At 41.9% G+C, this 11748-nt stretch overlaps 2 protein-coding genes across 5 annotated transcripts in view; one reads left to right on the plus strand and one right to left on the minus strand.

Moving 5' to 3' along the window:
* pex14 (peroxisomal biogenesis factor 14) overlaps window positions 1–1451 on the minus strand; it is a 59770-nt gene extending 58319 nt beyond the window's left edge. For both annotated transcript variants that reach the window (XM_048241697.1, XM_048241696.1), the window contains exon 1: window positions 1321–1451. In XM_048241697.1, coding sequence (XP_048097654.1) covers window positions 1321–1356 — 36 coding nt within the window. In that variant the 5' untranslated portion in view covers window positions 1357–1451. The remainder of the gene's footprint in view (window positions 1–1320) is intronic.
* On the plus strand, window positions 839–11748 carry dffa (DNA fragmentation factor, alpha polypeptide). 3 transcript variants are annotated; one of them, XM_048241698.1, is made up of 7 exons: window positions 839–856; window positions 1784–1914; window positions 2717–2875; window positions 2994–3151; window positions 3779–3974; window positions 4334–4461; window positions 10605–11748. In XM_048241698.1, the coding sequence occupies exons 2-7, from the start codon at window positions 1821–1823 to the stop codon at window positions 10815–10817; spliced, it is 948 nt and encodes a 315-aa protein (XP_048097655.1). In that variant the 5' UTR covers window positions 839–856; window positions 1784–1820; the 3' UTR covers window positions 10818–11748. The 3 variants fall into 3 exon arrangements, with proteins under 3 accessions (XP_048097655.1, XP_048097656.1, XP_048097657.1); XM_048241699.1 differs by lacking the exon at window positions 839–856 and having other exon boundaries at window positions 1504–1914; window positions 10605–10854; window positions 11109–11748; XM_048241700.1 differs by lacking the exon at window positions 839–856 and having other exon boundaries at window positions 1504–1914; window positions 10605–10818; window positions 11109–11748.

The raw sequence follows: 11748 nt of genomic DNA on the forward strand, positions 1-11748 counted from the left end.
TTCATTTCTTTCATCAAGTTTTTTGTGATTATAATTTCTTTACTTGGTGACAGCTAGCATCCTCTTGTGGCTCAACAGAGCAGACTTCACACAAAAACTCTGAATTCACTTGTGTAAATTAACTTGAATCCAGAAGTGAGACATACTACAATTATTCATGCTGTGCTCATATCCAATGGAATTGTGAGCTCAGCCAAGAAAGATGTCACTGGCTTGTGTGCAATTAAAGTAGGCTAAAAGATAAGACTAAGAACCTGACAATTAAAACATGTGCAGTTCACTGTATGAAGATGTGTAATGAGGAGTCCTACACATTTCTGCTCTACTTTCAGAATAATCTTAAAATGGGAATGAAAAGTAGATTTCTACTGTATAGCATCAGTTGCAAATTCCTTTCTTTTAGAAAGAGAATACCTGACTGTTTAGCCACAAAGAATATAAAGAAAAGCCGAAAATGTGAACCAAAGTGATCAACATGGAATATGAAAACACCTAACATAGGCCTACTTGGCCTACTCTAGGCAAACCCAAATGAAAACAATTCAAAGCATCCGAGATAATCACTACAGCACAGTTCACTGTAGCCTACTACTAGTGTATCAGTCCCTACGCTATACATGTATCTATGGAAAGGTCAATGGCTCTGCGGTGTTTGCATACATAACAGAACTTGTGACTACCTCACCGTCAACGTTACTTCGTATACTATATGCACAACATGGGACCATAACTGGCAGGGCATTTTCGACATGACTTAGCTGATACTTCAGTTTGCGATTTTAGCCACGATAAATAACCACACTGGAAATAACTGATCCGTCAACTGTCATTTAACTACTGAGACATCACCTGCAAAGTAAAAGCTCATGACTCACGAGATAATTTGACAAAGCTAATGCACCGTTTTGTGACAAGAATGTGTGTCTAGGTTGGGCTAACGTTAGTGCCTTAAAAGCTGGCCAGCACAACACGCTTTGCAGGAGCTTGTTTGTTAGCTCTTGACCGCAAGCTAGCTTGCAGAATAAGGTTAACTCTAACAATGGAACTGCTCGGGATTTAACACATTTTGAAGTTGTATAACTGCTGTCAAATGTATAGAGAGTATAGTTAAGGAGGGCATTGTTATTACAAGTTGAATTTGAGTACGATGCAGGCCCGCACCTGTCAATGACGCTCGTTAGCAAGGGCTAAAACTTTTTCAAAACGTGAAAACAACAAGATGCTCTTTTCTAAGCAAACTAAAGACGACACCATGATACCCCGGGGCTATAAGAACGTTAGAGCCACCCGCACTGAACGACACCAAATGTTGTAGACTACCTGTATTTGGTGTTCAGGTTGTTCAGAGGATGCCATCTTCTTCGATGTACAGCTAGCTAGCTAGCTAACATGCATCAGAGCCGTAGGTAATAGGCAATCAACTATACTCGCCTCACAGGCGAACTAGCAGATCGTGATCAGCATCCAAACAAGGAAGTGACACACTACTGACTACTGCCATAGACGACGGGCTCTGCTACTGCCCACATATCAGTCAAGTTTTTTTCTACAGTGTGTTGTAGAGTAACATTGTGCTGTTCTCTGTTCATTTTTAAGTTAACGTTGTAATGTAATTTGTGATTGTAACCGGACATGCCGGACAGACAGCGCAAGATTGGTCGTTAGCGCTCTCACTCCATTTCCCAGATTCTCGTTGTTGTAAACCTGTTTAAACCTATCGAGGGAAAACTGTCCAGGGGCAGCAGCATGATTAATTAGCTTTTCTTTTTACTATCTCTTTCAGTGGGACAAAGTACATAGTACATAAGTCAATAATAGCAATGGCAGAACTTAAACCTTGTAAAGTATGCAACTTCAGCCGTCAAAAATCTGTTGGACTTGTAGTGTATTCATTGGATCAACTCAAAGTGAAAGGTAAGAATGCGGAATTGTCCAGGGTGCGTGCGTGTGTTTAGGTTATGCCAGCCAAGAAATACGGGGGGAAACACGAAGGGCCACGTCAGATAAACAATTAGACTCATTGCATTGTTGTAAATTACAGCTGACATCATGGCCATCTCTTTATTTAGTTTATTTAGTAGGGGGATCTGCTCTTTAGGGTAGTATAACCTACGACACACATCCATCTCTCACAAACTGTCATGTCAGTGAACTTGTGACTCCTGTAACTTGTAGGCGATTGGGTTGGCTTAGACATTAGGCTATATCCAGAGACTTTATTTAAGGACTGCTGTATCACATTAGGCTTTGCGTATTATTGTGTTAAGAGAAGTACCGGTTGCTGTCACATAGTCTAGGCCACAACGCCATGTGTAGTGCAATATTGAAATGCAGGGTGATAAATTCGTGTTCGGACTTGCCCGGTTAGAAGACATGGGGTTTGTTCCGAGCTTTTCATTCCGAGAACGCTGTCCTCTGGGCGTGACGAAACACATTTTTGTCTGGAGTATTTAAGACATGTACCATGTTTTTCATAATTCCAGTTTATCTCTTATTATTTAATGTTGCGATATGGAAACAAGTAAAACAGACCAAGATTCAGAGTCTGAGTGTTGTCAGCTTTACTTCTTTACATCCGCACACAGATGGAATCTCCCTACCTGGCACCCTACCTAATGCAAAGTAGGAGGGCAACATTCCTTTTTTGTAGTAGCAAGACAATAGGATGAAGTTCACTACCTGCACCACCTTTGACCTTTCTCATTTCAACCGCCAGGAGGTGAAACTTTAGGATTCTCCCCAGACACGTCTGTCTCGGTGGTGCTTGAGGATGATGGAACTATTGTGGAAGATGATGCATATTTCCTGTGTTTACCTGTCAACACAAAGTTCATGCTGTTGCATGGAAAAGAGTCCTGGGTCCCTATCAATAAAAGTAAGCAGATTCTCTTAATCTTGAAATGTTACTTTTTCTGTTACAGCTAAGTATGTTTTGACAAAACAAGTTTCAGCTTTCAAATAGAAAAATAAACATGTCTTCCCTCTCTTCACAGTTGATGGTGGCACTGCCTGGTTAAGCCGAGAATCCATAGCCCTGGATGATGATGAAGTGGATACGGTGTTCAGTGAAACAGACGCCTGGCAGAGTCTTGCTGCCCAGCTGAAGCACAACCTTGCCAGCATCATTCTGTTGTCTGATGCTGAGCTCCAGGTGAATTCACTGCCCCCACACATGGTTATGGTATTTGGCAGATGCTTTTATCCAAAGCGACTTACAGTACATGTGTTAAAAATAACATATTCAAATAAAGTTGAAAAGCCTACACTAAGCATAACAGTGATAGTAATAATAACAACAATATTAATAACAATATTAAATATCAACAATGAAAATAATGAGTTTTCAAAAACATAAATATACATAAGAATTAATTAATCAGGTGCAAGGTGAACAGAGTCTTGAAACACCTACTGAAAGTCCCAAAAACTACCAATGTTGTGTTACTGTATATAGTAGAACCTTTACATACACCAAAGCCGCTTCTGTCCTCATTCTGATGTGTTGCATGACAACCCAGAGCTATCCTGTGACCTTTAAAAAAAGTAGAATACTTTACTTGCTGTTGTTACCAGCCAGTGGTAGGAGTGTCCCTTTCCTGTACAATATGCACCATATTGGTGTATTCACACTATACTGGAACAAAACCAACCATTCTCATTTCTATCAGTATGTTCCAGTACAGAAGCAGCACATCCATTTATACAGTGGGCAGCAGCAGCAACAACAACATGCCTTTCCTGTAAACATTGCCTGGGTTGTGATTGTTTGTAACCACAGACCCTGGTGGATGTGCCATGCACAGACCTGGCTTCAGCGTTGGGCTTTCCCCAGAAGAAGGCTCAAGCCCTGCAGGACACACTCCAGACTGTCTTGGACCGGAGAGAGGAGAGCAGGCAGTCCAAAGAGCTGCTGCAGCTTTACCTGAAGACTGTGGAAAAAGAGCGAGAGCAAGAGGCCAGTCAGGAGGGAGAAGGTTGGCTGTTCCTCTCCCCCCCCCCCTAAAATACTGTATCAGTTCCTCTGCCACTTCTCTTTTACGAACACAATACTGGCAATGTAGAATTAGTCTGTGGCTGAGTCTGAGTTGAACTTAGTTCCCTGAGCGGATGTGCCATGAAATGTGAGATGATTCTTTGAGCCACTGGGTGGCATTGCTGTGTCACAAAGACAAAGAGGGGGGAAGTGGAATGTTGTCCCTACAGCAATACAGACATTTTATTCTGGAGCCAAAGTTATTTTCTGTCGTTGTCTTCTGAATGCAGTGTTTGGAAGTAACCATCTATATGTAATTCTATTTGAACTTCCCTTTCATTATTTTGTCCACCTTGACAGATGATGATGCTGTTGAGACTGATGATATGGATGAGGTGGACTCAGTCTCAGGGTTTCACACTAGGACGCTGATGGTCTTGAAGGGCAAGACAAGCCCAGAGACACGGCTCTCCAATCAAGAGCTACAGGCAAGTAGCTCAAACATGACACTGCTTTATAGGCTATTAGTTGTTGTCTTGCATTTATTGAGGAATGCAATAGTGTTATTATGACCGCAGCGCAGCGAAGCGGCGGTCATATAGGTTTAGTCAGTTTTTTTTTTTTTTTTTTTCGCATGTCCAAATTTCTGTCAAGGATTCCCGGACACTGAAAGACCGGGTAGACAAAACTTGGTGGGCATGTAACCCCATATGGATAGCATGGAACCATCGTTTTTCGTTTTGATCTGTAGCCCCCCCGCTGGACTGCACCCCCCGAAAGGAGGGTAGGGCAGAAACAGTTTTCTGTGAATATCTCAAGAACCGTAGGGTTTAGGAGGACCATTTTTTTTGTATGTTGATCTCAAAGGGCCATGTCAACCCATTCCATAACCACTCATTTCATGTATAGCCCACCTAGTTAAACACAAAAAAAAGTAAAATGAGGTGTTGTAATCGCAGGTACCTGTGACCTAACATAGTCAAAACTGCACGAAATTGGAAGTGTAGGATCATTATGACACCCTCTGAATGCATGCCAAGTTTTGTGGAATTCGCTCATGGGGGCCACACAATAAATTAATTTATGTTACCATACACCAACTGGCCTGTAGGTGGCCGGAGATAGTTTTCTGTGAATATCTCGAGAACCGTAGGGGCCTAGGAGGTCCACCTTTTTTTTGTATGTTGGTCTTAAGGGGCATGTCAACCCATCCCATTACCACTTATTTCATGTAAAGCGCCACCTAGTTAAAAATTAAAAGCAAAAAATTAGGTGTTTTCATCACAATATCTCTGGCTGACATGGTCAAAACTGCACGAAATTGAAAGTGTAGGATCATTATGACACCCTCCGAATGCATGCCAAGTTTTGTGAACTTTCGCTCATGGGGGCCTTACAATAAAATAATTTATGTGTACATTTAGTGACCGTGACACCAACAAGGATTCCCAGGACACTGAAAGACCGGGTACACGAAAACTTGGTAGGCATGTAACCCCACATGAATAGCATGGAACCATCGTTTTTCGTTTTGATCTGTAGCCCCCGCTGTACTGGACCCCTGAAAGGAGGGTAGGGCAGACACAGTTTTCTGTGAATATCTTGAGAACCGTGAGGGGCCTAGGATGACCAATTTTTCCGTATGTTTGCCTCCAGGGGTCATGTTAACCCATTCCATGTGCACACATGTGCATAAACAGATACACACGCACACACATACATTCACAGTAATCATAATGCATGACACATACTCACACAGTAGACATATGTACGCATGCATGCCCATGCACAAACACACATACGCAGGCAAACACACAAGCACGCACACACACACACATAAACATAAACGTGTACACGCACACATGCACACAATTCAAGAATTTCTCAGAATTATGAACAGGCAAGATGGGGGTGGGGTTGTATAAAATGAATTTTACATGTGAAATCTATGAACTAATCATGTTTTGGTACTTGTTGTCTAGCAGATACCAGTGAGAATTGAGTGTGGATAATGCAATTTAGTGAGACAGTTAGAATCATATAGGCCTTTCAGCGTGATTTATTTTTGTGGAAAAAATGTGCTGGACTGGGCGGCGGTCATATTTTGTACCGCTCTGCGGTACATCTAGTTCTGTTAGGGTTCATGGAGACTTTACACATTCAGACATACATGACTTTAACAGTCCTTTAATGTTTGTGGGTCTTTAAACGAATGAATGAATTAAAATATATATGATCTCTCTATAGCTCTGGGCCCCTATTCACGAAGCATTTTATCTTAACCACTAGGAATACTCCTAAATCGCTCTAAAACATTTTACAGAGGAATTTTCTCTTAAAAGTTATTCACAAAGCCTTTCAGAACTACTCTTAGTAAGGAAAAGTGACAACTGCTAAACTAAGAGTGAGTCTTTGTTGCTATGGATGACGTTGTTACTCTTGCGAGCTTGTCTGAAGTGACCACCTTGATTGGCTGATGATTGTGACGCAGGAATTATTCCAAAAATCTCCCCTACGATGATGAGTAACAGGTGACAGGTCTGAGAATGCGTGCAATACAGTAGTACAGAATTAGTGTGAGAATGCGTGCACTACAGTAGTACAGAATTAGTGTGAAGGACGAAAGGTGATGAATAAATGAATGAATACATGCCCTAAATGAATAAAGTGTAAGACGAAACAAATAGCCTATAGTGTATATATATATATATATATATATATATATATATATATAAGTATAAGTATATATACTTTTTTGATCCCGTGAGGGAAATTTGGTCTCTGCATTTATCCCAATCCGTGAATTAGTGAAACACACACAGCACACAGTGAGATGAAGCACACACTAATCCCGGCGCAGTGAGCTGCCTGCATCAACAGCGGCGCTCGGGGAGCAGTGAGGGGTTAGGTGCCTTGCTCAAGGGCACTTCAGCCGTGCCTACTGGTCGGGGTTCGAACCGGCAACCCTCCGGTTACAGGTCCAAAGTGCTAACCAGTAGGCCACGGCTGCCTAGTAGCCTAATGATATACACTACGTATTGATGCAGTATTTTTTGATGCACTACGTATTGATGCAGTATATATAAGGACTCCGAACCATCACTGGCTTTGAAAGAGTCCCCTCCTATGATGAATGTGAGTAAAGCCCTCCCTGATGAACTTAATGCTTTTTTATGCTTTTTGACATGAAAGACACAGACTATCTTGCACTAGCTGCAGCATGTGAAGCAAATGAGGAGGCACCTTTCTGTGTCTCTGAGGTCGATGTGAGCAATGCCTTTAGGAGGGTTAATTGTAGAAAAGCTGCTGGACGGATGGAATTTCTAACAGGGTTTTGAAATCCTCGCTGCTCAGTTAGTTCCTGTGTTCACTTATATCTTTAACACATCATTGGCTCAAGAGACAGTTCCTACTTGCCTCAAGCAGTCTGTTATTGTTCCAGTACCGAAAAACAAAAGTCCATCATGTCTGAATGACTACCGCCCAGTAGCTCTGGCGTCTACAGTGATGAAGTGTTTTGAGAAGCTTGTGAAAAACATTATCTGCTCATCCCTCCCTGCCTCCCTTCACCCTCCAATTTGCTTACAGAGCCAACAGGTCTACAGAGGATGCCATCTCAAACCTCATGCACACCACCTTAACTCACCTGGAGGAGGGGAATGGGAATTATGTGAGGATGCTGTTCATTGACTTTAGTTCAGCATTCAACACGATAGTACCTCTCACCTTGGTCACAAAGATGAAGGCCTTAGGACTGAACACCACCCTGTGTCACTGGATATTTGACTTTCTCACCAACCGTTCACAAGTGGTTAGATTGGGGGTCTGACATCTGACACATTAACCATCAGCACTGGTGCTCCCCAAGGCTGTGTTTTGAGTCCACTGCTGTACAACATCTACACACATGACTGCAAAGCCAACAGTAGTCATACCTCCATCATCAAGTTTGCAGATGACACAGTGATCTTGGGCCTGATTAGTAACAACAATGAACAGCTCTACTTGGATCAGGTTGATGAGGTGGCACAGTGGTGTCAATCTAACAGCTTGACACTAAATGTCAATAAAACCAAGGAAATGGTAGTGGATTACAGAATGCAGCAGCAGAACTACAGTTACACCCCACTAATGATCAGCGGGCAACCTGTAGAGAGAGTCACAAGTTTTAAATACCTTGGTCTCCACATTACTGAAGACTTAACATGGACTGTTAACACTCAATATGTTCTGAAGAAGTCCAGACAACGACTCTACTTCCTTCGTCAGCTAAGGAAATTCAAAGTTTCTACATCCATCATGAAGGCCTTCTACACTTCAGCGGTTGAGTGTTCTAACTGGTAGCATCATCACCTGGTATGGGAACTCCACAGTTAGAGATTGTAGTACTCTGCAGAGAGTAGTGCACTCAGCTGAACATACTATAAGAACTCAACTCCCTGCTCTACAAGATATCTATTCCAGTAGAAGAGTACTCCTAAGAGCCCAAAAGATCCTGAAGGACTCTTCTCATCCTAACAACGGCTTATGTAGTCACAAAGCCAGAACTGAGAGACTCAGGAGAAGTTTTTATCCCCAGGCCATCCGAACTCTGAACTCACACTATACTGACTTTGCACACATTCACTCCTCAGCACTCTCAAACATTTCCCAACTCTGAACTCACACTATACTGACTTTGCACTCATTCACTCCTCAGCACTCATGACCCCTCCCACACACACACACACACACCTACATGACTTTCAGCACTTTTACATCCCTCTCCCTATGCTACAGACCTTTTATTTATTTTCTTATTTCATCACACGTAAAAACACACACACACACACACACACACACACACACACACACACACACACACACACACTCTGACACATCAACTTTTGCACATCTCCATAGAACGTTTTATTTATTATTTTTGATTTCTCCTCCATCTATCTACCCATGTCCTTGATTGCCTAGCCTTTCTGCCCCCCCACCCCCATCCCCAACACACACACTTTCATCATCACTGTCATCACCTCACATACATACAGCACACTGCTTGCTACAGTAAGCCTCCTCTACTTGCTGCACACTGCCCCCCCTCCCTCCCTACATACACAGCACATTGTCTTCAGGATCTTCTCCAACACACATCCTCTACATACTTACAGCACACTGCCCCCACCTACACACTACACACACACAGTCACTGCTCCACTCCCCTCCCGCCCACATACACATCTTCACTGTCATCACTCACATACATCATACATACAGTACTCTGCTTGCAATAGTAAGTCCCTTCACAATACTTGCAGTACACTGCCCCCCCTCTCCCCTACATACACAGCACATTATTTAATCAGGAAGCTTCTCCAACACACATCCCCAACATACTTACAGCACACTGCACACCCCCACCCCACCCCAATAAATGCACAAATAGGCTGACACCAGACATAATTTCACTGCATTTCTTACTTCCAGTAACTATATGCATGTGACAATAAACTTCCTTGTATCCTTGTGTCCAAACTTTTGGCCTGTACTGTAGGTGCTACTTTTAGGGCTAAAATGCTTCGTGAATTACTCTTAGTCAAAAAAATGAGGAGTCCTAAAGTTACGAGTGACACGCCCATTATTTGTAGGAGTTTCTCCTCAATTCGCCAGTTGGGAGCTACTTTTAGCCATAAAAATTCTTTGTGAATACGGGCCCTGATTTCTGTGTCTGTATGGCACCCAGTGTATGTGGCCAAAACTAATATCCACTGTATGGCACTGTTGCTCTGCAAACGTAAGCACCAACTTAAAGTGAGATCAAGTCAATTAACTAGGCAATCATGTTGATGTTCTCTAAGCACTAATTTGGAGCAGGTTTTGACAGTTGATTCGTGCAAAAATGATGCCATGTACTGCACAAACTATGGAATTTCTCCTAGTGCTGGGCATAAAATCGATTTAAATAGAAAATCGAGGTTTTTAATAAAAATCGATTTTTAAATCCAATCAATGAAAAATGATCTGGCACAGGCTAAATCCGATTACTGAAAAATTATAGGCTATGTCCAATGTCTCTAAATTATCTGGCATAGGTGTGTGTGTGTGTGTGTATAGCATAGGTTATGTCCAATGTCTCTAAATTTTATCTAGCTGCCGATGGGCAGCAAATATAAGCAGGATCTGATGTCAAAAGTAATGGCGCTCATTAGTGAGGTCATCCATAAGCATAAAGGCTTATGGTCCGTTCTTGCCACCTGGGAATATTACAGACCGCCCCCGTGATTATGTTGTTTTTCCCACTGCGAGTGGTCATGAATGTGTAAAAAATATGGATCCTACAACAAAGGTTAAAGCATACGTACACTTATCTTAAATAAACAACTGTATTTGCTTAAAGATATGGAGTAAGATGCTTGTTAAAGAAGGATATGCAGATTTCAATCAAAATGCAGATTTCAATCAAAATAAAATCGTAAATCTTTTTTTTTAGGCCATATCGCCCAGCCCTAATTTCTACCTCTCCTGCCTTTCAGGCATTAAATCCAGACAAAACAGTAGTTGATCTCAACAAGAGGTTGTAAACTTCAAACATGTGGGCCAAAACATAACCTGACTTTTATGTGTTATATTTTGGCTGCTGCAGATGGTGGTGAATAAGGGTGCTGCCTCCTTGAAGCGAATCCTTGGCTGGGACGCAGACAGAACTACTGCCCTGGTGCAGGCTTGTGAGGCTGAACTGGAGGGACGTCTCCAGCAAGTCCAGGCTCTCGCGTCTCTCAGTGCTCAGTCCCAACAGCCCAGCGACACATCAAGCACAGAGGACGCAGACAAGATCAAGGCCAAACGCAGCAAATAGAGTAGGAATAAAAAGAAACTGAACTTCACGAAGAGCTGTAATTATTCTTAAACATCTTTGCAGCAAGGATAATCATGACTGACCAAATATGTGTGGAATCAGACACAAAGATTTTTGTTGCATTTTATTTTTTTACCGCAAGACATTATTTCAAAAATGTGTTTTGACCTGAAAGGATTGGTAAAAGAATTGCTGTCAGTATATATTTTGTTAGAATATTTATGTGACGGAAATAAAAAAAAATCACCATTTGTCAATTTCACCACCTAAAACCCAATATTTACCTTTCAGAAAAATATCTGGTTCTCGCGGAGGATTAGACCAGGAGAAAATCACTGCCTTTCCAAATGAGCGCTGGTGGGACGTGTTTCACAGTGCCAAATTCCCTTGTTGACTCAGAATATTCCATATTTATCCAGTATTGTACCTCACAGTACACCTGCTCTTATGGTGTTTTTCTATGTGAGTGTGAGTCACAGACTCCAGCCCTTAAATGGCAGAGTGTTTTTCTGCTGTTTTTTTTCTCATTATCCTTGTTTGTGACTCCATCATCTTTGCAGCGGTAAGGAACACATGGCACTCAGTGGCTCTCCCTGCACCTGCGGCAACAAGATCTTGCTCCTTTCTTATTATGGGGAAAATTGGTTAGAAATAAGTTGAGGTTTACTTAAATTATAAAAATGCCTGTAAGCAACACCATTAACAAAACTGACTGAGCTCTACATGGAAAATCCCCTGACCCTCATACCTATGCAAATGTCAGCAGAGCAATCTTAAGGTTTTCTTAAAACTCATCATTTGTTGCTGTTTTGGATTTTTTTGTAGATTTTGTACTGTTTTAAGAAAATGAATTATACCCTGTGTAGTATACGCTTGAGCGGGTTTTGTCTATTAGGCTCCAGCCTCTACCATTAAATTTAAATTTGTCATA

Source organism: Alosa alosa, chromosome 4 (assembly GCF_017589495.1).
Source record: "Alosa alosa isolate M-15738 ecotype Scorff River chromosome 4, AALO_Geno_1.1, whole genome shotgun sequence".
NCBI lineage: Eukaryota > Metazoa > Chordata > Actinopteri > Clupeiformes > Clupeidae > Alosa > Alosa alosa.